The sequence below is a fragment of the Falco cherrug genome, chromosome 4 (genome assembly GCF_023634085.1).
Source record: "Falco cherrug isolate bFalChe1 chromosome 4, bFalChe1.pri, whole genome shotgun sequence".
Lineage (NCBI taxonomy): Eukaryota > Metazoa > Chordata > Aves > Falconiformes > Falconidae > Falco > Falco cherrug.
In genome coordinates this window covers 75222202-75248150 of record NC_073700.1, presented here as the reverse complement: position 1 = coordinate 75248150, position 25949 = coordinate 75222202, and the positions used below count along the sequence as shown (strand labels likewise).

General features: G+C 40.6%; 1 protein-coding gene across 1 annotated transcript in view; it reads right to left on the bottom strand.

The window, feature by feature from the left end:
- LOC106630859 (pituitary tumor-transforming gene 1 protein-interacting protein-like) overlaps window positions 1-24833 on the bottom strand; it is a 33386-nt gene extending 8553 nt beyond the window's left edge. Inside the window, exons 1-5 of the mRNA XM_055707220.1 lie at window positions 24647-24833; window positions 18229-18281; window positions 13940-14048; window positions 9997-10105; window positions 6340-6408 (exon numbers count right to left, since the gene is read on the bottom strand). Of these exons, the coding sequence (XP_055563195.1) occupies window positions 6340-6408; window positions 9997-10105; window positions 13940-14048; window positions 18229-18281; window positions 24647-24773 (467 nt within the window). The 5' untranslated portion in view covers window positions 24774-24833. The remainder of the gene's footprint in view (window positions 1-6339; window positions 6409-9996; window positions 10106-13939; window positions 14049-18228; window positions 18282-24646) is intronic.
- Window positions 24834-25949: the final 1116 nt, after the last annotated feature.

Below are 25949 nucleotides of genomic sequence, written 5' to 3'. Positions count from 1 at the left end.
AGAGACAACAGCATTTTTTGAAATTAGTATGAAATGACTGATCTCAAAAAAATCACTTTCAGTTACATAAAGTGAATATAGATAAAATGTGTATCTTTAAGATTCCCTATAACTTTTCACTAATCAATAATGTCAAAATAAGATTTATTTGCAAGCATATACAGAAAACACCAGTATTTTCTTTGAAGTAATGCATCCACATATATATGTACACATACACACAGAGGTATTCATCTATACATAACAAGCAAGGCACAATATTGGAAGATTCTCTGTTTTCCCAGCAAGGAGCATAACTGTAAAATTTAGCTATTAATGCAGTGTGTTTCAGAATCCTAATTCAACATATTACTTCTTTGTTTAACCAGTACAGCAAGTATAAGTGAAAACTACTAACTTCTAAGATCTAGCATGGTATCCATGCAGAGAATGAAATAATGTGCTATATGAAAATTGAATGCCTCTATGTCATCTAATTATAAGTCAGTTTTCAAGACTATCTAATATTGCCAAACAAATTATTCACATAAACCAAGTGTCTGATCAGCCAGTTTCTTCTTCCCCTTCATCCTCTCCCCTTTTCAAAGGTTAAGGGAGGAAAAAAAATGAAGGAAGTTTAAATGGAAATCGTTCCATCATTCCTCAGATAGTTCTCCTGTACTTCAAAGGGAGCATCTATTTTGCTTAGTTTAAAAGCAAACAAAAAGTTCCCACACAACTGTTTCACTAAGATGATCCAGGATCTATAGATTTTGATGAAAGGATAAAGTTTGGCAAAACAATGTTCCTCAGAAAAAAACCCAAGTGTTTGTTGCCCCTATCAAAATTCAGCCCAGCTAGACAAATTGTGACTTTTACCCAATTCTAATTTGCACATATTCAGCAGAAAGCTGCTAAGCACCGACAGCTTAATTCAGCAAAGATCCCATCTGCCCTATGCATATTCCATCTCCAAACAATTCTACTGCTAATCAGATCCTGTGTGTCCTCAGAAGCAATTATCTGCTTCCTACAGGATAAAGGGCTGAACTGGCCTTTCCCTGCAACTGCACTTCTGGAAAGCATGCAGATAAAAGCATGATTAAAAAAACCCCAAACAAGACAGACTCAAAACCCTCCACTACTATTTCCCCGAGATACCCACCTCCCTTACATTCCCTTTCACTCTTAAGCCCAGGCAGCACAGAAAACAAAGCAACCTGGCCAAACCGCAGGAGGAAGAGGAACTGGGGAATCAGAATGATGAATTGGAGTTCATGTAGATGAAGGAAGTCAGGAATGAGAAGCTGGAGAACAGGAAGACAACTAGTCAAGCTTACCTACTGAGGGTAACCTGACCACAGTATTCTTGTTTTCTGTGTTGCGCAAGACGACAACATTACATAAGGCAAGGAATCTCAGGAAGAGAATAGAGAGATTCTGCTTAAAGCAGCCTTCTCCTGTATAAAATCAGACCTTATTTCTGTTTAGTTTCCATGTGGTATCATGTGACCTCAAAACAGGTTTTTTAGTGGTGGTACTAATGGCATGTTATTCACTGGTGTGCATGCTCTGTGTGAAATAATGGAGACACACTGCTGCAGTTTCAACTGAAATCCGAATACTTCAGCAGACAGTCTGAATCTGCCCTGAACACAGAAAGCACTAAATATCTGCAAAAGAAGGGTAAGGAGGGGGTGGGAAATTAGGCTGTGTAGGCTTTAAAATATTAGCAACACTTTAGGATAGTTCCCTAGGCTATTCAAAACAAAACTACCAAACATCTGAAATACTTACATTGTTTGAGTTTGAAGAGTAAAACCATTAATATTTGCAAAACATTCAAACTTTGACAGGCAGGCACGACTATACCATATCACTCATGACTAAATCCCTGCACAGTATATAAGGTTTAGGTATACATCAACAACTGAAAAGAATCAGATACAATTCTGAACAGGCAGTCACTGAATCAGCCACCCAGAGGTGGCTTACTGCACTGTTCACACCTTACATCATGATCAACTGAAGCCACTTTACAGTCTTCTGAGTTGGTTCTGTTTCTTAATACTACTGTTATTACTTCATCTTCTGTATACTGAATTCTTGGCTCTTCATGCAAGTCGTCCCCACTGCTGTAGGCTGAGAAAGTATTTTTCCTAATACTAACAATTCACATAATTTTCCATACTTGGTTCTTCACAAATGAACTTCAATCTTTTCTTTCTTGGCATGCCCCCTCCCTGTTCTCCCTTACCAGTATGCTACCAAGTTATACTTGGCAGTTTACATCATTCAAGATCTCATTGCTTTTCATTGTTTATAAACTCCTAACATACAAATCATGGTTTAAGTTATATAAATCTAACATATAAATGCGTCATGTATTTGCAGCTGTAAATAATTAAGGGGGTACAGAAAGAGACTCACTACTTGACACTACACTTAATTATTCTTCTTGTTAGAGCTGACATGAAGTCAAACAAAGGACTAAAGCTATGCAATAAGATACCTGTTTTCCTTCAGTATTAGTCAAAAACTGAATTCCAGGTTTCCTTCTCCTCCCGTCCCTCACTCTAGGTGCAAACCAGTGATTTTTAGCCTTCTCACAGAAGTGACAACTAGTTTCATGCTTGTGAAGACAAGCAAGAGGGCCAATGTCATTACCCTCACTCTTCACTCTAAGAGCCACCTAGCTATTCCAAAAAGACACTTCCTAAGTGTCTGTAGTAAACTGAATTTTAACACAAACACATTATAAACTTACAAAGCAGACTTTTACTGTATACCTGAAAAGCCAGAAAAAATACCAGTGCTGCAATTGTCTTGAAGCTTGCAAAAAATACTAAGAGTAACACACTGTGCAGCTTGGGCCTCCTTATTTGTTTTTACCATTCACTAATGGAATCATGAAATGAAGCTCCTGCTAGTCCTGTTCTCTTTTGCCAAGTGATCTTAACAGCTGTATATAACATAGCTGTATCCCACAGAAAAAAATACGACTGGAAAAAAACCCGTAACAGACAGACACAAGGTCAGTGCTGTGCCTATTTTCCTCCCATGCTATTTGTTTGAGTACCTATCCAACTGTTTCCAGAAACTATGTAAAGAACTTCACAGGTTGTAGAAAGGAAAGACCACACAGTACAATACAGCGTTTTCCTCTGCAGTTTGCTGGTCAGAAGTGGCTTGAGACTACTAATCTGTTTGACAGACTACTGTTAGCAATTCATCCTCCTAAGGGCTTACAGGAAGCAAGCAGTAGGTAGGGCGAGGTGCTCTGGTTGCTGCAAGTGACCTACTCCTCCTGTTTTTCCAAAATCCCCCAGTCACACACACAACAAGCACGCATGTTCAGAACACGGGAAACACGCCAGAGCTGCTGCTAAGCTCTCTCCTGCCATTAGAACAGTTTCTCTGTTTCACAGACACATTCCTGAGACAGGCTAGAAAAGAGGGCTGCTTGCTCTAAGGCTGCAGCAATCACTCTTGACAGAGCAGTCTGCTCCCAGTGATCCTTGCTCCTACACCTAATTCAGGAACAGTGTTGGTCTTAGCTCTGCATTACTAATTGCCCAGTGCAACACCACGCTCTGTGCGTGCACAGCAAACCCTACACTACAGAAGTATCTTCTGGACTTCCTACAGATTAACTGTACCAAGAATTTAAAGTTGATACACAAATCACAGTGGAAAGGTTATGGTATGCAATCATCTCCTATGCACCCGGTCATAAGCCTTTGATTTATAATAAACATAGGTAAGTGTTGATTTACCTGAACAATGTAGCGTGTATATTTCACCACAAGGCACATTGTTTTGGCATAGAAGATTTGATATTCCTCACAGGACCCCCTCTCTTTAGAAGGGAACAAAAGCACTAAGGAGAAACATCACCTTCTCACCAGCACTCTGCCTGTTGCGCCATGACTAGTTAGAAGTGGGTTAACAGGTGAAAAACTGCCCTTTTTTCTGATCCACTGCAAGTCTTCAACATCACTTATCCGATAACTGCGTGGTACAACTATGCTCGAGTACACTTCCTGAACTGGCCACCTACTTCTTGCCTTTCTGTGCACATTCAAGCATAACACTTCCAGCTCACAGATTAAGATGTTTATGAAAACATTCTCATCTACTCTGTTCTTGAATAAAGTCTGAATGTACCTTGAAACGGTGAAAGGGGAAGTAACCGCCTTCTACTCTGTCCCCAAATAAATGCTTTCTTTGCTTTTCTCCCATCCCTGGATTCATGTTGTCCTTGCATCCTGTGGATCCCAGCAATCTTATAGACACAGGCTGAGACTGTTCACTGAACTCATCCAACATAATAGAAAGCCCTCAAAAAACCTCACAGAAATGTGAATAGCTTTCTGCAAAACAAATCTGGCATAGCATAGAGCTATGGAATGTTGTGCATTGGCCATGAAAGAGACGTAGAGTATGTTCTTTGCATCTGCAGCTCACAGTTACATCAGAAGTAGAATGTCTTTACACAAAATCTAAAGGATTTTAGTAGCACCAATACACTTAAATATACACCTTTCAAAACAGCAATTTTACTTCAACTACACTGAGATATATAATTCTCATCTTCCCTCTGCAAAAAGTTACTTTTAAGCTTATGCTTTCCTGAACAAGTACAAATACAGAATATACATTACTGCAGCAGTATGTCTGTACTGTTGAAAACAGAATTTGTGGGAAACAAAAACAATTGGGTAAGTTTAAGTGCTACCAAACTATTACACAGCTACCAGAAAACTGAAATAGATATATTAAACTGCCAGCACATAACAGCTTTAAAAACCAAAGTAAGTAAAAATTACAAAACCAAAACTAATCATTCAAGCTTCGAACTAAGTGAAGCTCTGAAAAATTCTTTGTTAAATGTCCCCATTGTATCCTATTCTAATTCCTTCTCTTGCCAAGAAGTTTAGGAATTTTGTACAGGGTTAAGGACATATCAATTTAACCCATTACAAAAGAATCTATTCTGCTTCCTAACATCACAGTGCCTACGTCAAAGCCATAACCGCTGTCAGATGCAGGGCAAACAACTGCTGTATTTGCTTGTATAACCTGGCAGTTCAGAACCAAATCACAGATTTACATGGAGTAAAGATGAGAGACTCTGCCACCTCCTGTCAGTCAAGACATGAGTGACAGTCACTACATCTGTAAGAGATCCTTATTGGCTCCCACTTTTGTGCTCAGTCAGAAACATAACAAGTTTGAGCAAACCAAGCACGTTTGCCTACCTGCCCTGTCTTCTTAACGCACATTTTTAAGAAGGAAACTTAATGTCTTCATGCAAAAGCTCCACAAGGGATCTCATCTGGAAGCATGCCTTGCTCCCTGCAGTCCCTGCTCACACTATGAACAATCTGTCTTCAGGAGAAAACAGCAGGCACTGGCAAGGCAGTGAAGGTGCCCACCTGTTACTTGGCAGCCAAGTATTTACAGAACATAACCAGGAAGCGGCAAATCCAAGGTCAATTTCCTTGTCAGTCTGTGGGGATTCAAACCCACACCAGAGAGCTCTAAGCTAGCATCAGTTTGGCTAGGACTCTCTTCTTGCCTTGCTGAAGCTAATCCACAACTGATCTCTGTAAAGACCACGAAAGGAAGCCCGATTCAAAAGGTACAACTGGGCTTGTACCAGGTATCATAGTCCTACCTACAAAATTTTTTTCTCTAAAGAATAATGTAAAAGCTATGAAGAATCACTAGAGAGCTAAGCTATAAAACTACATCTCAAGGAATACTGTTCTCACCGAGAAACACTGTATCGCTGCCGATTCCAGCACTTCTTTCTACACTGTGCTATAGCTTTAACAGAAAGGATGGAAAAGTGGAAATAAGTAGTCTAAAGTGAGATCTGAGCCAAAGTTTTCTATTTCCAAAAAATGTCTGATAGGTACCTCACTATCAACTTCTCTACCTTTGCAAGCCAGATTTCAAAAGGAAAAGAACCAGTTACCAAATGAATCCAAGGAGTGGTTTTTACCCCTGAATCCCAGCCTCACTTAGGCATTAACTCATGCCACAGACAAGAGTAGTCTAGGACAGACTAAGCAAGACTTCAGACACATCCCTCCTGTTTGCTCTTGGCTGGCACAGAACACTCCTAGTACCTGCCACAGTGAGCAACCACCTGTTCACTCTTTGATCACTTATGGAAATACAGGCTCCTAATCAGGTTCACAAATTGCACAGTAAGCATTGTAAAAACCTGACACTGTCATGCCTAACCTCACAACGCCTCTTTGTTTAGTACCCACATACTCCTTCGAAGTGCAGAATACTCCTTTATCACCACAAAGTGTACAGCTACATTATCAAGCTGTCAAGACTTACCTCTGAAGAGACTGTAGTCTTCGTTCCTCTTTCTTTCTAGCTAGCCATTCTTCCTCTTCATCTGGCTTACTTAAAAAAAAAAAAAAACCAAACAGGAAGGAAAGAAAGCGTAAGCGAAGAAAAAGTACTTTCACTGCTAGGCAATCACTGTTTAGTTGTATGACTTATTTTCAAAAAGGATTTATAGTCTGACCTGAGATACCTCTTCACAGCCATATAAAATTTCATCGCTAAGTATAATTGACAACTTCATAGAATTATCCTTTCACATTTTATAATACCCAAATGCTTCACTCACTGTAGTAATGTGCCCTTCAGGCTCCACGGGACAATTTAGAGCCTCTTAGGAACACGCTGCAGACCGTTTCAGAAGCAGGACTCCTACCTGCCATTTTCCCCACGTGTCACACCCATTTTAGAGTAAGTGTACTACACATGTACACTTAAGTCCATTGTTGCCCCCTGGAAGAAGATTGATGGTCTTAAGTCTTTGATGTCAGAGCAATTTATTTTTTTCAGCTACCATCACTATCCAATCTCAAGCTGCCCCCAGGAAAGCAGTCAGTGTGAACTATCTTGGCAGCTGTCTTCCCTGTTCCAGAACAAGCAAGGATTTACCCGAGTGCATCAACTGTGTGATTCTGGGAAATACTGAGCCTACACAATACATCTGAACTGTGCATGTGCAGATATGCCCTACTGAATGCAAGCACTTAAGCTCTGTGACCTGCCTTGGAGAAAGCTCAGCTTCACTTAACCATTAGATAGACCATGTAAGAATTACAGAACTCTAAAGCAAATGCCAAACTCTTTATTTATCTGGGGTTTTTCCTGACCGAATTAATGAAAATTCTTCAGGATTAGTGAATGGACACCTGCCATGCTTCCCCAGCTGCTAATCATTTTTCAAAACTGAATGCACTATCTGAAGATGTTTGATATGAATATTTACAATATAACACACCTGCTAACAGAGAAATAACAGTTGTAGTACCACACATCTGCAGCAACCAACATACAAGTTAAGCAAGAGTGACATCCAGTGGTGAATTACAGCACGTCAAATGTTTTACCAGTTCTGGTGTCAGAATTGTAAATCTGAACTCAAATTTTCCATCTGCTCAATCAGTCCATGAGTCTCTGAATATCTTAGTCATTTAACTAAAAGCAAATAATTCAGAATCCATGTAATGTTTCACATACAAATCTTCTAGTTCCTCTGCTTCCACATACAAAAACCCAGAAAAATCTTGGGGACTTTTAGCAGCAGGAAACACATGGAACAGCTCACCTTTATCGGGAAACAACACTAGACCCTTCTGTAAAACCAGTCAATTCCCCATGTTAGCCTGTCCAGGAAAATCAGAAGCTCCCATTCTTGGGGACCCTTCTGCAAAACTACTTTATTAGAGATCTCTGTGTATTGTAACTCTGCAATAGTCTCACTTTGCACTGGTGTTGCAAAATATAAAACCATCAAATAAATAAAACACTGGTACAGGATTCATAAAATATATTTCTTCCCTACAGTTAAAAAAATTTACATATCTTCTGGTTTCTAGACACTTTGAAGCAATTGAGTTTTACTTCAAAATTCAGAAAGTCTGAAATTATACAAATTTAAAAGTAGTTGTTAAACTAAAGAAGTCAGACAGTCTATTTAGCTTAGTTTCATGAATAGTTATACCTGAAGTACATGGAACCAGACTCTTAAAAGTCCAAATACAAGATTTAAAAAATAATGAACTGAAACAACACACCAACAGTTATAGGATTCCTGTGGTAGGGATGGACTCTGGTAAGCCAGCTATTTTACTGTTGTGGGGATTAATGCACCTAAGTACTCTCCATGTTCAAGGAAAAGATAAGCGATGGCTTCTTAAACACTGAAACCCCACAGCTGAAAAAAAAACCCCAACACCTAGAAGAAATGCTGATGCTTCTGCAAAGCAAGGTTAGACCCAAGATCTGAGACAATACATCTAGAGTCAGTAAAACAGATTAATACAGCATTTCTACAATTTTTCCTTCTTCCAATTCATTAAAAAACAAAGCTTCTTTTGTGGAAAAGGAATCCCCAAAACCAAGGAAACTGAGCAAAAGAATTCCTGCTGAGAATCAGTGGTTTTAAAGCCAGTAATATATCAGGCTTCAGTGTAATAATACATCCTGAAATAAGCTGGACCCCACTCTGACAAGACCTTTAAATCCTCTAAGCGTCAGAAGATTAAGCTTGACACCTTTGGAGTCCTGGCATAAGATGACTTTCAACTAAACCTCTATTTTTAGAATTAGATGTTACAGTACTGATTGACAACTTAGCTACTAAAACTGAAGTCTGGCACAAATCTCTCTTTCACAGGAATCAAGCTTTATTTGTTGGCATGTCAGCCACAGGGGACTAGCTCAGTTCTTCTGCAGAGGACATTGGCAGATCTTATGTAAAATCTAAAACAGTTCTATATGGCTTCAGGGCTTATCAGCACAGGGCTAAAGTGTTATGTTTTTGCACTGAGACAGATTTGGTAGACCAATCTACCAGCAAAACAGGTGCATGCATCTTCCTCAGGGAAGAGAGAAGGGAATGAAATGTTACAATTATTTTCTCCTTTCTTAAAGCCACAGATGGACCATATTTCTCTGGCTTGAAGGTCAGCACTAAACACTGTACAGCTGTGGAAACTCTTTAAAAAACCATCAAACAAGAACAATTAATCACAGGTCTTTGAAACAGTACAGAAAGTATTTCAGATCAAGAAGTAAGGTCCACATTTTGTGTACACAAGAAGCACTGAAGGACAAAAAGAACAGTGCTAGCTGAAACTACACTGCCCAGAAACCCAGACTCTAAAACTTCAGCGATAGAAGGAAGCATATTGTGGTGTCCCAATAAACAGGGCTTTCCAGGTATGTCATTAAGGAATAAACACTGATCACTTCACATGGCAGGACTGACTCACTTTTTTCAGCTCCTCATCAACTATTTCCCTCCCTTTGAAGGATATTCACCAGTTGGAGGACTTGTAAAACTTTGCCATTACTGGCTTACTTCTGCAAGATCTAAAGAACATTTAAGTTTTTCAGTATTACTTTACTTGAAAGTAAGCCACTTTTAATAACTTAGAGCAAAAAAGCATCATCTTACATTTAGATTTTGTGGACTTGGCAAAGGCAGCTAATCACTTAGACACTGTCTGCTGACAGATCCTAGGGCAAACTCTGAAGCATGGACACCAAGTGCTGTAGAACACTTGCGCAGTTACTCGTTACCCACCTGGTCCCTTTTTGCTGTAACATGAGCTTGCCTTGAATGAAATTATTTGTTCTGTTATCACAAAAAGCAAGTATTTATTTCATGAAATATTTCATGTCCACTCTTAATAAGGAAGTGTAAAATGTAGAAGGGTAAAGCAATAGCTTTAAGAGCACATCTGTGATGGTATCATAACATCACTTCAGTGTCATTCCAGCATAATTTCCAGGGTCATAGTACCATCACTAATCACCTCTTTCTGTTATGTCTCAAACAAATAAAGCAAAGTGACCAAAATTGCTTCCAAATGAAAAGATTCTTAGTATAGTGGAGAGTAAAAATTGTAGGTAGGTAGGGAACACCAGCACTCAAAGTTAGTACAGGAAACAAATAGACGTATTTACCTCCTGGAACGCCTTCTGCAGTAACAGCAGTAACAGCAACAGACTGCTACAGACACCAGAATGAGTCCAGCTACAACAGCTATGGCAATAATCAAAGCCTCAAAGTTTACTGAAAGATATGAATATATTCAATTTGTTAGACTCCAGTATTAACATTTTTTTTTCCTGATAATTATTCCCCTCCTTCCCAAGCACTTTTTCATCTCTGTATGCACAAAAAACCCAAACACACAATTCTGTGCAACTACCCCAGTTTAAACTCACCGTATCACATTTGATTTTTGCTGCTATGCATAATCTACACTGAACAGATATTAAAGTTACTCTTTACATATACCAAATTATTAAAAGTCACCCTGTAATATTTGATGTTATCTACTGGTGTGATTCCACAGTTCTGTTCTCTGTTTTTAGCCAATGTACAGCATGAACAAAAGTCACATAGATTCAGCAACAGTGTACACACATCACATGTAGCAGAGAAAGAGCAAAATGAAGTAAGATGAAAACGTCAGAGGATTTGAAAAAGCAAATATAAAACTCCCCATAAAACTTCCTAAGTCATCATCTACGTCCAACGATTAACAAATGGGGAGGGGAGTATTATTTTAAAAGCATACACTGTAACAACTATAGCTGGTCTAAACCAGGACAGGACTGCATTCATAAAAAAGGAATCAGAAACCTGATGTCCTCCTAGGGGGGGAAAAAAAAATAAAATTGAGGCCCAAGAAGAAAGCAAAGTGGGATGACATAAGCAAAGCTAGATGCAACTTTGAGGAGTTCTGTAAAGGGCAAAATGAAATCAAGGAAGTTGTTACAACAGTGATAATGAGAACTAAACACCTCTCCCCACACCGTCTATTTTAAAGCATGATGGGGTGAGGGGGCAGGGAAGCTGTCTCTCCTGTCTTCTCCCACATAAATCCCTCTGAACTCTTACCAGATTCATCAGCTTCATGCTGCTGTAATAATACAAAGTACCTGCACATACACTTTTTACTGCTTCAGGGTACTAGTGGTAAGAATCAAATTTAGAAAGTGAAGTTCAGAGGGTCTGCCCTCTCTAATCGCATGCACAAACCAAAGAGCCCATTACTTTTCTACAGGTCTCACCAACTCATGTCTGGCCAAGGAATATCCTTCACAGATCTTGCCAAAGATTAAATCCCAGCAAATATTTTTGCTTCTGTGTTATAACTTACTTGGTACAGTTTATAATACAGATTAATATACAGTTTCTACTTACAATACAAAAGTATATTCTGAACATGTAAATTCTCAAAGTAACACGTTTCACTATACCACATTCCTCACTCTGTTACTTCCCTGCAGGTTCCAAGGAATTAAATATACTCCATTCAGTGAAGTAAAAACAAAAAATTGTTTTAATCTCCATTTTAAAGTATACTATTTAATTGAAGCAAAAGAATATATTTTGAACCTATTAAAGTGCAGAAAGACTGTCAGTTTTCAGTCTGCATTTCTGTCTCCAGTATTTTATTTGCTGACTATTCATGAAAACCAATACTTTGTATTACATTGCTTCTACAGTGTTCTTTTTTCTTCACTGCTGCTTAATAATCTGTCAACATATCTTATTCCATATAAAATTGTAACTGGGAGCCAGTCATTTGTTTTTGACTTTGAGAGCTACAACATTCACCTTCATTTTCAGCAACAGTCATCTCTTCATTTTATTCACAAAAAGAAAAAAACATCACCATGCTCACAAGGTCATTAATTTTCTTGCTGTGTCTGAAGGGGACAGTCTCAGTAAGACTATATATTCTCATGGCATGCTGCTGCATATAATTTGTAAAAAAAAAAATAATCTATTACAGTGATGCATATCTGGGGGTTTTGGGGTTTTTTTACGATTGGGTTCTTTATTCTTTTCCCACTTTTACTTTTTTTGCTGAGCGTGCTCCATTACAAAGTTTTAATTCTGTGTTTAAGCGACATTCCATCTAGAAAGAAACGGCACCCAAGGTAGAAGCCATTCCTATAGCAGGAGTAAACTGCCAAGAACACCCTTAGATACCAGTAACCACTGCTTTGCAAAAGGACATGCATTTCTGTGCTGCGTGTGGCTGAAAGTTAGCGTTCTTCATAGCAGCTGGTATGATGCCATGTTTTGCACTTCTGGCTAAAACAGTGCTGATCACACACCCATGTTTTCACCATCTTGAAGAGCATCAAGATTTTCTTTCCCCCCCTTCACTCCATTCCTCCCAGAGAATAGGGCTGGAGGTAGGTAAGAGACTGGAGAAGTCAGGAGGGGAAAGTACCAGAATAGCTGACCCAAACTGACCAAGGGGGTATTCCACACCATATGATGCCATAATCAGCAATAAAACCCAAGGTAAAGGAAAAAGTAAGTGGAGGGGCTATCTGGCTTCCAAAGTGACTATTGTTTAGGAACTGGATGGGCATCTGTGGGCAATGGTAAGCCATTTCCTTTACTTGGTCTTTTTTTGGTCGTTTGTTTTGGTTTTTTCCTCTCCTCCTTTTTCCTTCACATACTAAACTGTCTTTCTCTCAATCCATGAGTTGTTCTATGTTCTTTCCCCATCCTGCTGGGGCCAAGGGAGGAGGGGAGTAACCAGCTGTGTGGGCACTTAGCTGTTAGCAGCAGTCAGGTCCCCACACTTCCAGAAAGTCTGCTAAACATTTCATAGTACCAGCATTTACTAATACTGAAAGCCCGATTTCCAAAAAAAAAAAAAAAAAAAAAAAAAAAAAAAAAAAAAAAAGCTTTCTCAGTGAAATTACATACCTTCTATAGCTCTAAAATCTACAAAAGCCTAAGCATAAATGCTTTCTCTCAAAAAACAAAGCACAGAGCCCTTCAGCTAAGAACTAAAGAATTTATAAAGTTCTCCTGTACTCTACAATCTAGTCCCTCTGTTTGCAGAGTTTATATGAAGTGGTAGTGTTCAGAAATTTGCACACTCCATTTTTATAGCAAAAACCTATTGCTACTCTAATTTAGACTAATCTCACTGCACTGTGTTAACTTTCTTCTAATTCTCAGCTAACAGCCAGGGATAGTTCATCCCCACTTGTTCGTCCTTTAGCCTCCTGGTGTTCACAAACAAATACAGGGAAAGCAGCAAGCCTTTGCCTTGCTGGACTGAAGCTGTCATTTCATATGACCGATATCTTATTTATTTTCTGTTCCAGTCTAGTTTGACTTCAGATCTGTACATAGAGTGTTGCAGAAATAGCTCTAAAGACTTCACCCCAACGGCACCACATGCACTGTACTATTTTGTAATGCAACATGCAAAGCAAAAAGAAATCTAAGAACAATTAAATGATGCAGTACTGCAATCTACAGCAGCACACAGCAGCTTCCTTTTTAACCTTAACTGTGTTGCCTTCAGCACCCATAGACCATTTTTTTTTCAGTTGTTTAAGCAAAAATAGCATTTAAGAATATTTGGGTGGCTCCATTCCTGTGGTATTGGTTCACTGCTGCCACTGGACTATACTATACAAATTGTGGATCCAGGCATATCATTCAACATTTTAAGAAGTTTTAGAAAGGTAAGAATGGGCACCATTTGTCAAGAGGTAAACTACCTTATTTCTTTGTACCTCAGAAGTATGGTTTAAGAAACAGGTGAATCCTGACTATGTACATAAAACACTCTGAATATTCCAGCATCACTGGTTCCCAGTCTAGACTTTACCGTCAACAGAACTTCACTACATAGATGTTTTAAAGCCACTGGATCAGCATAACTACACTGGTTGTTCACAAAGGACCCTTAACAATAACTGTAAGCCCAGAAGATTAGAGATCATAATCATAACCACTGCCCCCTCCCCTGACCCCTCCGAATAAATCACCAGGAAATAGCTCTAGTAAACTGTAGTCTTACTTTAATCATACTCATAAATAATTCTCTACAGCAAAAGCAGAATTAGTACCTACTCCAGCAAACTCCCCATCGAGCATTTGAAAGGGAACATAATGAAGACGGTGGAAGAATGCTTCTTACAGGGTAATCAATACAAGTGTTGTTTGTGTAACACCAAAGGCACTGTGAAAAAGAAACAAAAAAGCCAAATTACTGATCTTCAAAAACAGTTTACAATTTAGTGCTCCTGTCCACACAGAATTCTTAAATGAATGCAATACTGTACAGATATATTGAAAGTGTTTTGTAGTGTAAAACCTACAGAAGTCCTGGTACAATTCCTAAGTAAGCCCAAACTGAATCGTGAGTAAGTATATTTTGTACTTACAGGTAATAAACATTTACACTAGCCTGAAAACATTTGGGAACATATTGAGGTACTTCGGATACCTGATGATAAAGTGGCTTTGGGTTTAGAATTACTGAAATTAACAAGAAATACAAAAACAGGAAGCCAACTGTTCATAATCTTAACACACCTGGTAACTTTAAAGAATAGAAATACACCTACAATCTTATTTCAGCCCTGTATCGTGACTATCAACAGAAAGAAAACAAAGAATCCTTACAATTCTACAGGAGATTTTGCAGCAAGGTAGTAGAAGATAAAGCCTTATCCAACCTGTATTGCAAAGTACACTGGGTACCTTACTTGTGCACACTTACATATCTGGATATTTTTTAAATTTAGACTTTCTTACATGTATTATAGTTACAATACCAGCACAACATTTCTGCTTTTTATGCCACCACTAAGCATCAAGCATAAGGTTTGGGTTTTGTCTGTTAAAGTAAATGCTCCTTCAAAATTCCTTTACCATACAACTCTGCCAGTGAAGAAGCTGTGGATAACATTAAAAAAAAATCCTTGACAGAACAGGGTGTTTTAGGATTCATTATAGAAATAGAGATGTTCTTGATAGTACTGTTAGATAAAGAATAGTTCCTGGATGAGCTGTTTTACATCCTCAATTGCATAAAGTCTGTTATCTTGCTCTAAAGGGATAGAAAACGTTAAATACAAAGGAAACTGTTTTGTAGTAGATACTGCTCTCTTGAAAAGAGTGAAGAGACAAGAAAAATACATTCATATTTTGTAGCTGGTAGACTGTACAAGTCAAACATACCCACAAAGACACATCAACAGAAATAATTAAGAATGTAGAATAATCTTTGCAAAAAACCAGCCCTCCTAGGTTTTCATTTTAATCAAGGATGTTAGATAAGAACATGCTTATTTTTGTTGGATCAATTATTTAATAAGAATTAACAGTTCTAAAATAATGACTATGAAGGGGCAGACTAAAAGTCATTGTTAAACTTTGTTCAAATGTAACATTGAGCCTGTTTTGAGTAGGAGGCCGGACTACACAGCTCATGAGGTCTCTTCTAACCTGAATGATTCTATAATGCTGGTGACAACTACAAATACAGAAAGGCTGACTGCATCCTCTTATCTACTGCTACTGCATCTAACCACTAAAAACATGAGTAGCCCAAAAGGCAGTATCTGATACAGCTACTGATTGGTGCAGAGGCTAAAGGAAAAAAAAATATTTCAATCGAATCATTCCCAATTCTAAAAATTGAACTAATTGTCAAAATCAAGTCAGAAAAAAAAAAAAAGCCTAAATACTCAAGGGTGATAACCTTAACTTCAACACTCATCTACATAACCTAAAAATTGAAGACAGAAGATATTCTGTTTGGATGTCAATCATATCCTCCGCAGAGTATGCCAGCAAGCATGTTCACATTCTGATAGATATCACTGACTTTATTTTAGCAGTCTCACATGGATAATGAGGTACAATACGATTTAATTCAGTCCATACTCATTTTAAGGACATACTCTCACTATTAAAAGAGGTAAGATAGTAACTATGAACACAAAATGAATGCTTCTTTCTCTATAATCGGATGTATGCAAGTGACTGTTATCCCCACCTTTCCTTCAAAAAAAACGGACTGTATTTCTTAATCATGATTTCCTATAGCAGCTGTTAGGTCCTTTTTTTTTTTTTTTAAATGCTTAGCTTGCCTAAAATCCATTTTCCACAAGAACTTAGGTTCCATACACTTGTTATTAGGACAAAGATGAAAATGACAAAAATAAATAGCTGAGGGGAAAAGCATGTTGGGAGACTACTCAGAAGCTGAAGATGACACTTTGGAAAACACTCCAGAATGCTGAGGTTCTGCACATGCACACAGATTCTAGAATGTAGTCTTATCTTTTACTAGTACTTGTGCTAATGTATTTTGTTTTACACAGTCATATGGAGTTAAAGGGAAAGCTCTCAAGATGTTAATCAATAGGTATTTACACATTATCTGTTACCAGATAGAGTTCACAAATTTCAATACACCTGGTAATCTACTAGTTATACCAGTAAATATTTCTTTGAGGTAACCACACTGAGTTTCAGGATTCAACAGCTCTAACCAAACCCCTTATCTTTTATTTTTTGATGTATCATATTGTAAGGAATGAGATGTTACACCAACAGCACACCTCTAAAATCACCACTCAGGACTTATTGATAAAAACATGAGAAAATAAGTATTCATCAATTCTAAAGACCAAGACAATTATAATTATGATAAACAAAATTTAAGCCTTTTGAATTAGAATTCTATTTAACTGCAGTAAATTACTACATTTTATGGTTTGTTTGGAATTGTTTTTATCTATTTATCAAATGTTTAATTTTTCTTTTTATCTGCTATCTATAGTATCACCAGTATGAAAACCAGGGGTTTTTTTTCTACTGAAGCAAGTAAACAAAGTAATTCAGCAATGTGTTGCTTCTGTATTGCTCACACAAATGCTAGTATGTCCTCTGTAGCCTTTTCTTTAAAATGTATGTGCAAATTGTCTGAATCAAGTCTAAACTCCTTTCTTCAAGGTTAACACTGATGCTATTGAAGCAGCTGCCCTAAATCATCCATCAGTCACTGGTTTGACATTCCAAAAATGATGTATCTATAACTCTGTTAGTGTCTTCAGTACAAAAACACAGCTAAAGTATTTATTTCTCTCCCAAGGAGAACACAGAACTCTCAGGTTGCACTCATCTATCTGCAGCAGCAGCACTTATTTGAAGTGACAGTCACACCAGTGGTAGGGCTGCACATCTTTAATGACCCATATTTTCCATTTCCTACTTTATACTTTTGAAGATGAGTTCTTTACACAATGCCATGCTTCTGATGACAAACATACAGGTCCGATAACACACAGTAACTGTATCAGTACAAGGCAATTACTATTTTTTCCCTTAAAAAGCCAAGAGATGCATAAAAAAGGATGGAACAGGTAAGTTCAGATATTTCTCAATTTTCCCTTGTGAGAAAGTTTTGTAGTAGCTTATGAAACTTAGATTCCTGAAATACTTCTTTTCAGTGGCATCTGAAGTAGAATTCAGGGCAATCTCTCACTTCAGATGTGGAAGTTTCTTCTACTCTGCAGAGACAGACACCTTTTGCATACATACTTATCACAAACCTTACTGTGAAGTTAAAAAGGTTTCCAGTAAGGGACAGAATAGGGGCTGGGGGAAATCTATTGTTTTAGTGTCTACCTTATTGCAATCTCTTTGGAAGTCTGAACACTTTGCTACCAGAATGGTGACCTAGCCTGGCAGTCTTGAACACTTATGGTCTGATGTAGTCAGTGGAGATGCCGTGTCTGAACACCTACAAAGCACTGATCCAGTCTACCTCAGTTAAATGCACTGCTGGGGGCATCTCCAGAGAAAGGCATTTCTAGTTTATTTACATTAATTTCCTAGTTCTCCTATTCAGCATACAAGAAATGCAAGGCGTTTTAGCCTTCAGTTTATCTAGCCCTTTCATAAGATGGAAATTTACCTAAGTGCTGTTTGCAAAATGAGGATGAGTCTAACCCAGCAGCAACATCAGCTTGCTCAGTCACACTACGGAAGCACTGAGCACACGCCAAAACTGGAAGCTCAGATTCTACAGAGTCTGTCCTCTCCAGACAAAGGAGAGGAACACCGTGAGTGAAAAATCATGGAGCAACCCTGGCAAAGTGAAAGCACACTGGCATCCAGCGTGACAGAGGGGAACCAGCACACCAGCTGACTACCATTTAAAAAACCAACAGATAATAGAACTGACTGATCTCGACTTCCTCTTATGACAGGTCATTTGACTAGATTCACCACTAAGAACAAAACCAAACCCCCACCAAACAGCCTGACAAGCCCTAACAATCCTATTTGATATTAAGTGGAAAAATCATCAAATTTTCAAATAAAAAGGATGTTAAAAATCTTACCGAAACATTTTTTAAGCATTCTTCACAGGACCTCTGAGAAAACTCTGAGCATGCTAGAAAGAAAAAAAAAAACAAAAACAAACCACAAATCACAAAGATACTGTATTTATTTTTACTCAGTAACACCAACCATTTAACATAATGTTTAGCTTTTTCCCCCCCTACTTCTAGATAACAAACAACAATTTTGACTGAAGTAATGAAAGTGCAGTAATTCCATTCCATACAGGAGAACTGTAGCAGAGATATGAAGCATTTAAGTATGAGCTCTGGCATAGTTAGGGAAACAAGTCAAGCTTACCCTTAACTTCAATTTGCTTTCTCCAAGGACAACATAGGAGATGTAACCCAAGAGCCTCCCTGTAACCTCTGCTGAAATTCTAAGACTTTTCACTTCCACTTAGAGAACATTCCAAGTTTTGGAAGCCTAGCGAAAGCTCGCCCTTGCCTAGGGTTGGTCCTCATCCCATAGATACTAACCTTTCTCTGGGGCAAAAAAGTTTAAAGATAAAGCTGTCCAAATAACATGATTTTAAACAAGTACTTCCAAACATAGGACACAAAGTTATTTTGTAGGACATCAACAAGAACTCTAACAGAAGTCTGAAAAGCCAAATGATACAGGAGTTCATATTTTCATTGGATTTTTAAGAACATTTTCTATCCCCCAAAAAGAAAATATTTACTGGTGTTCACATTCCCAGAAGTTTCTAGCCGAAGGCTATGACTCATTGAGAAATACTGCATGCTTATTGTCTTAAGACCAGTCTTTCTTATCCACAACATCGACAATCCGTTGCCCACAGGACTGCATCCATGAACCACTTGACAGATGAGGGGGAGTCTCCTCCCCAGGTCTGAATCTGGATCTTTCTTCCAATAATTGTAGTTCCTATGATCATTTTTAATACTATTTAATGAAACTAACTTTTTATTATTTCAACTGATAGTATAAATACAATGGGAAAATGTCTCCAAATCAGGAATCCAGTTCTACTTTTAATGGACAACTGCGTTAGTCACAAGCAGGTATCAATCTGAGGTAAATTGGCATGTTTTGAGACCACCATGTATTTCAGTATTTTCATAATTCAGTATTATACTTTCTGGTACTAGTTTTCAAAATTTTAGGTACCAGCATATTTAGCTTTAATTAATATATCCATATAGAAAAAACACTTATAGCTTATCTAGTACGAATTAACATTGTTACCAGTACCAATTAAAGGAGAAAAAGCCTAAGTGTAAGGCCCATGTACCAATTCATGGGAAAACCCCGTGAAAAGCAGATTCAGAAATAGCTCTCAGTTTAAACTCAAAAACTTTCAAATGGGATTATCCCACATGGAGTACCACCATGCTTATTATAGGAATACTTATTTACATTTTCAATTTAAGACTTAAACACCAAAACAAAGCAAAATTCCAAACATAAATTAGCAAGGTACTGTCAGAAGCATGCAAGTACACCAAGGACTTCTGAAAATGTGGTTACATTTTCAGTAACTGAACCATCTACAGCAAAGTGAAAAAATTTAACATTCCTTCGATTCCTATCAAGGGTTATCTCATAAGCTTTTCATGCCCGACATACTACAGCAGATAACCTATACTGGCATCTAAACGAAAGACAGGGGCTTAAATTATTAAAAAATTGGACTTATTTATACTTAAAAACAGTATAAAAGTCTTAACGAAAATACTTCAAAATACATCATCACAACATGTATCTCAAGAATCAAAACATCTTTATGTACTGCTGCCACAGAATTTAACATTATTATGAGTGACGGAAAAAAACTGTATTTTTTTCCATTCTGCTTTCTATTTTTCTCTGGGTCACAGAACTTAAAAGATACATAAATCTGCCACTAGTTAGGGTGTTCTCGACGAGAACAGAAGATAGAACAAAACACCTCTCAAACTGGGAAAGAAGAAAACCCTAAATATCCTTTCCAAACCACTTCGCTAAAGCATTGTGTACCTGCATATTAAACAAAAACAGCTTTGGATTTTTTTATTATTATTATTCAAACAGATAGGAAGTTGACAGTCTCCCTCTGGTATTTCAAGGGATTACTGTATTATCTTTATTGGGCAAAAATAAATGTAAGCCGTAACAGCACTATCAACAAAAATTCCCATTGTATTTTAAACACTATTTATCAAACATAACCATTCCTCCTATACTAGTATATAACATCAGCATTAATCACTTAATATGTAATAAAATCAGAAATTATTTTTACATACTGTGGGAAATGCCACCTTGAGGGGGTGAATTAGAGAAAATTGGGTCCTAATAGAAGCACAGTATTACAGAAAGCTTTTTTAGGGTAAAATACAGCTATTGCCTTCAGGATGGTTGGCATGCACGGCATCTACATCCCCACAGTTCCCTAAGCAACACATCCTGCCAGCTCAGCACATGCTGATGGGAGTGACAGACGGTGGAGCCAGGATGGAGTGGAGTGGAGACACCGCAGCCGTGCTTGTTGTGCTCCCTCCAGGAATGGGAACTTGACGGCACCACACAGCTGATAAGCTGCATACCAGTTGTCACGTGAAGAATCCATGAGATGTCCGTGGCTGAGCCGACCGCTGTGGTGAAATGACTTTCCTCGGATGAAACAACTTCATTGGAATACCAACGCACACCTCCCTCCCAGAGTTACCTGCCTCCAAGGTAACACCTCACCGGGCACAGGACAGCAGTTAGTAGCAACACGTATGACTAGAGTCACTCAAGCTCCACCTAAATGTGATGGAAATGGACTGGTCCTGGACTGAAATAAGTCCAGGGCAGAGTGGAAATTGTTGTCTAAACTCCCGGGTTACCAGACTGATTCAGCGTTCACAAAGCTAGGTCAGTCTGACTCGCTCTGAAGTTGTTGTGAATGAAGGGACTTCTAATCAAGGTGGCCACCCTTGGGGGAGCACGAGAAATACAGAACAGACACTGAAAAGAACACCATCGTCTAAGTTACGCATTCAAGTGAAGAAAGCTCTAGCTATGAGAGGAAACAGGATGATAAGGTGTTGCAATCCACTGACATCAACAGAAAATTAGCTGAAAATAGGACAGAGATAATTGTGGTAGTGGGAGATCACAACCTCCAACTCAAATAGCCCCCCTTGAGGAGCACACATAGTTAGCAGAGAACTTCAGCAGTGCTCTCTGAGGACGCGTACTGATTTGCATTACAAGTGAGAAACTTGTAACCAATCCTATGCATGATGAATGAATATGCAATATACTGTGAAGTATAAGAGGTGAACAGATGAGGGGAGAAGTTGGGGAAGACTCCATCGTAACCTCTGGGGTCAGTCCACGGGCTGAACCCGTCTTCTCCCCCCATAGCGACGCCTATTGGGTAACAACTTTGTCTTATGCGCGCTCAATAACTAACTCACACTGGCTGTTATTAGTGATTACACTTGAGTTGTATATAGTTTGGTCGTGTATCCCTTCAAGCTTGATTTTGCAGACAGTCTCTATCACTGTGAATCATGAACCTTAATTTTTCCTAATTTTATATTAATGAGAAGTGTTATGCCGGAAACTGTTAGTGTTAATCCTTTGTGGACACTAGCGGTTGCCAGCAGTGGGTAACATAAATCCAATAAAGTAGGAAGACCCGCTGAGGGGTCCCCCTTATGCTGTTGGCATGTTTCCCTGAACAAGGCAGTCGAATTGCCCTCCGATTCAGCGAAGGGTCCCTGCAATGGGACACTGACAAACTGGTCAGGCACAAGGGTCTCAGCTTTCCTGGGGTGCTGACAGACAGATCAAACACCCGGGGCGGAGGGAATCTCCACATACACACACCCCATATTCACATGACACACACCAAGAGTGGTTTACCAAGCAGTGGAAGCATTACTTTGATAAGTTTAATTTTTACCAAAACAGTTTAGTGTAACACCTTGTTAAGTGTAAGTGTATGAAGATTATATTCTCACAAGATAAGAAAAAGCTATTACTGTTCATGCCCTAGAATGCTGCTTACACATAGAGGAACTACTAAGTTGAGTATGCACCAACTACCTGTACAATCTCACTTTCTGGGAGACACACTCATGGACCAGGTTAACTGCACTAATACAGAACAATGGCTGCTCCTCCACAAAATAGAGATAACACATAATAACACTGACAATAAAACTATTTTGTTTAAAACCAGCTTTCCCCCCCCCCTTCAATATGGATTTTTGCATGAAGTTAGCATATTGCAAAAGGTTTTTAAAAAGTTTTTTAGGAAGACAAGGCTCTATAGCAGGATACACTAAGGACTGATGACTGCCACGCAACCTTAAGATCAGTGAGGAAGAGGTGGAGCTCTTATTATTCCACTAAAAAACAACCCTCAAACACCACAAAACAGCACAACTGCTCAGACAATCAGAAACCTTTCAACACCAACACCGAGGTTATTCTCAGCTAGTTTAATTTGTGCTCTGCCCCCCTTCTCAGGGCAACACTGCTCTTCAAGTTAAACAGTTGTTCCCTCCTCCTGGTGTAAGAGTACTTCCTCCAAGTACTCTTTATTCTTCAACCTTCCAGCTGCTCCAGCAATTAAAGCTGTACTGTTCGTATTTTCTGAAATAGGGAACAATACAACCTTTGTAACCCTGCTTTGTGCCAGTCTAGCCCTGTGTAAAACAGGTGAACTTGGGAAATATTTAGCGGGATAGCACCCAAGGTCCCACAGTCTTGCAAAACTACCATAAAACTGCCACCTCTCTCTTAACCAGATCATCACTTCAGTAATCAATATGCATTTTAGTGTCATCCCAGCTGGCAACCAGGTACTATGCAGCTGCTCACTCACACACCCACATCAGGATGGGGAGGAGAACTGGGAAAAAAGGTAAAACTCAAGGGTTAATAACAATTTAATTGTTGAATAAAAATAATACCCAGAAGGAGGGAGAAGGGGAGACGAATAAAATCCAAAAGGAAGGGGAAAAAACCCTCAAGTGATGCACAAGTGCCCACCACCTGCTGACCCATGCCCAGTCAGTCAGCGGCCCCCAGCCAACTCCCTCCAGATTATACACTCAATATGATGTTCTATGGTGTGAAACATCCCTTTGGCTAGCTCAGGTCAGCTGTCCTGGCTGGGCCTGAGAAACTGGAAAGTCCTTGACTTAGTATAAACATCACTTAGCAACAACTAAAAACATCAGTATGTTACCAACACTATTCTTAAACCAAATCCAAAACACAGCACTGCACCAGCTACTAAGAAGAAAATAAAACTATCCACTTTTTTCAAACTGTTTCAATTTAAGACCAAAACAATATTAAGCATATGGCATAACAATCCATCACGCACTTTTCACTTTACCCTTATTTCTAATATTTGTATCTTAAAGATAGCTTTCTGTATAATATCATGATCCACTTTCACATCAACAACTGGCCTCATGAAAAAACTTCTAAACTCACATAACTATGTGAAAACTTCTTTCCTAGGGAGTCCATAAGCAACTCCACTACTAATTCAAACCAATTTTCAGCTCCAACCAAACTTTGGTTTTATTTACGTTTCTCAGAACTACTAGAAAGTAACCGATTAGCTTGCAGTAACCGATTAGCTGTCAGAGAAACACTGACAGCTCCCTTCCTCTCCTGCTTCAAGTTAGTTGTCTCACAAAGCTGGATACTTCCTTTTAAAGTAAAAACCCGTCCGTAAAGAAATGAGGCACCGCAAACTGGACTCTAAACACACACGTCAAGGTCCACTTGAGATACCCTGATGTAACGCAAACTAACCCGACGTGCACCTTTCCACTCACATATGTTAATGGCAACCAAATCTGAGGATGAGCTTCACCAACTGAACTCTAAAAGCAGCGACGCGATAAACGATTCCAGAAGAACTAACAGGATGGCAAGAGCACCTCCATCAGCTTCTCCTTCCAGGCAGCAAGTCAGGACACAGAAAGCCGAGGCGGCCGCCGTGTCCGTGCCGCAGAACCGCCGCTAACGGCGGGGCGGGCCGCGGTGCAACCCCTGCTGCCGTCGCCCCTTCCCTCGGGCGGCAGCCGAGCGCTGGCCCCCCGGCAGGGCTGCCCGTCCTCCCCCGGCGCTGGCGAGGAGCGGCTGCCGCCCTGCCGCCGCACGGAGCCAGCCTGCGGCGAGGACCAGGGCAACTTCCGAGCTCCGCCAGCTCCCCGTAAGGCGCTACCGGGCGGCGCCGGGGCCTGTGAGCCTCGGGCCGACCGAGGGCCTCCGCCCGCCGCGCCCCCGCAGCCGCGCTCGGGGCCAGGCGCAGCCCCCGCCGCGGAGACACAGGCCGCGCAGGCCCCGCAGGCCCCGCCGCCCGCGCCCCCGGCCGGGCCCCTCCGCGGGGATGGAGGGAAGGAAGAGGCGCCGCTCCGCGCCAACCCGCGGCCCCCCACCTCTCCTTACCCCGCGCCGGTGCTGGCGGAGCCGTGGCGGTGGGGGGCGCCAGCCCCAGCCCCAGCCCCATCCCGGCGCGGCCCCACAGCAGCACCAAGCCCCGCAGCCACAGCGGCCACAGCCGAACCGCCGCCATCGCCGCACCGGGCACGCGCCGCACTCGCACCAGGACCTGACGCTGCGCAGGCGCCAACGGCTCGCGGGGCGGGGCGGGGCGGGGCGGGGCGGGGCGGGGCGGGGCGGGGCGGGGCGGGGCGGGGCGGGGCGGGGCGGGGCGGGGCGGGGCGGGGCGCTCCCTGCGGCCGCCGGGCGGGAAGCCGCGGGGCGGTATTATAGGCGGGGGTCTGGGTCCCGCGGGCGGTCCGGGGGTGCGTCCCCCTCCGTGAGTGCCCGGTGCGTGTGGCCGTGTCTGTGTGAGGCGCTGAGCTGCAGGTTCGGTGCTGTGATGTACCGGGCCCTTTCCTCTCTGGCAAGGCCTCTCCCTTGCTGTGTGGACTCGTCCGGCCCCTGTGAGGGCGGGGAGGTGGCGAGGGAGTCACTTTTTCAGTGTCCCTTTGTCAGCGAGGGTGGTCAGCAGGCTGCCACATCCAGCAAAGCCAACAAAAGTATCCCCACGTCAGGGCCCGCCAGAGACAGGAGTAAAGAGATGAAAGTGAACATGAACGTTTGCCGTGATCTTCCCATTTTAAAAGGCTAACGAGGTGCTGGTTTTCTGCAGTGTCCCACCTCTCAGGGCCCTAGAGAAGCACCTAACACCCTCAGAAGCACCCAGGGGTATACAAAACACCCAGATTGGGCTGCACGATATGTCATAAGAATGAATAAAACAGACCCCAAACCCTCCTGAGATGGCAGGGTAAGGACACGCAAGAAACCGGGGATCTCAGTGGCCCAAGACAACTGTGGTTGGCACCAAACCGAGTCTTTAATGGCCAGTGAAGTGGCATACCTTGCCATGCTTTGACAGCCAACCGCGCTTTAGCTACGTGGTCCTACAACTGACCTTTGTCAGCTTCTCTGTGATGGTGTTCAGGAAGGGAAAGTTTGATATTGGGCAATCAGTAGCCAAAGTACTGGTGCAGGTGGTTTTAATGCTGAATGACTCTGCTCCAAGTAGGAAGCAAGCACTCCCTCCAAGTACGGCACTGTTTCAGTCGCAGTGACACCAGTTGCGCATGACCTTCCTTCTCAAACCCGGCAGCATTCTGATCACTTTTATTAGTCTTGTATAACGGTACCATTGTTACTATTGCGAGTATATTGTCTTGTGGGCATATGGAGAGCCGATATTAGCTGTTTGAGATGCTTCTGA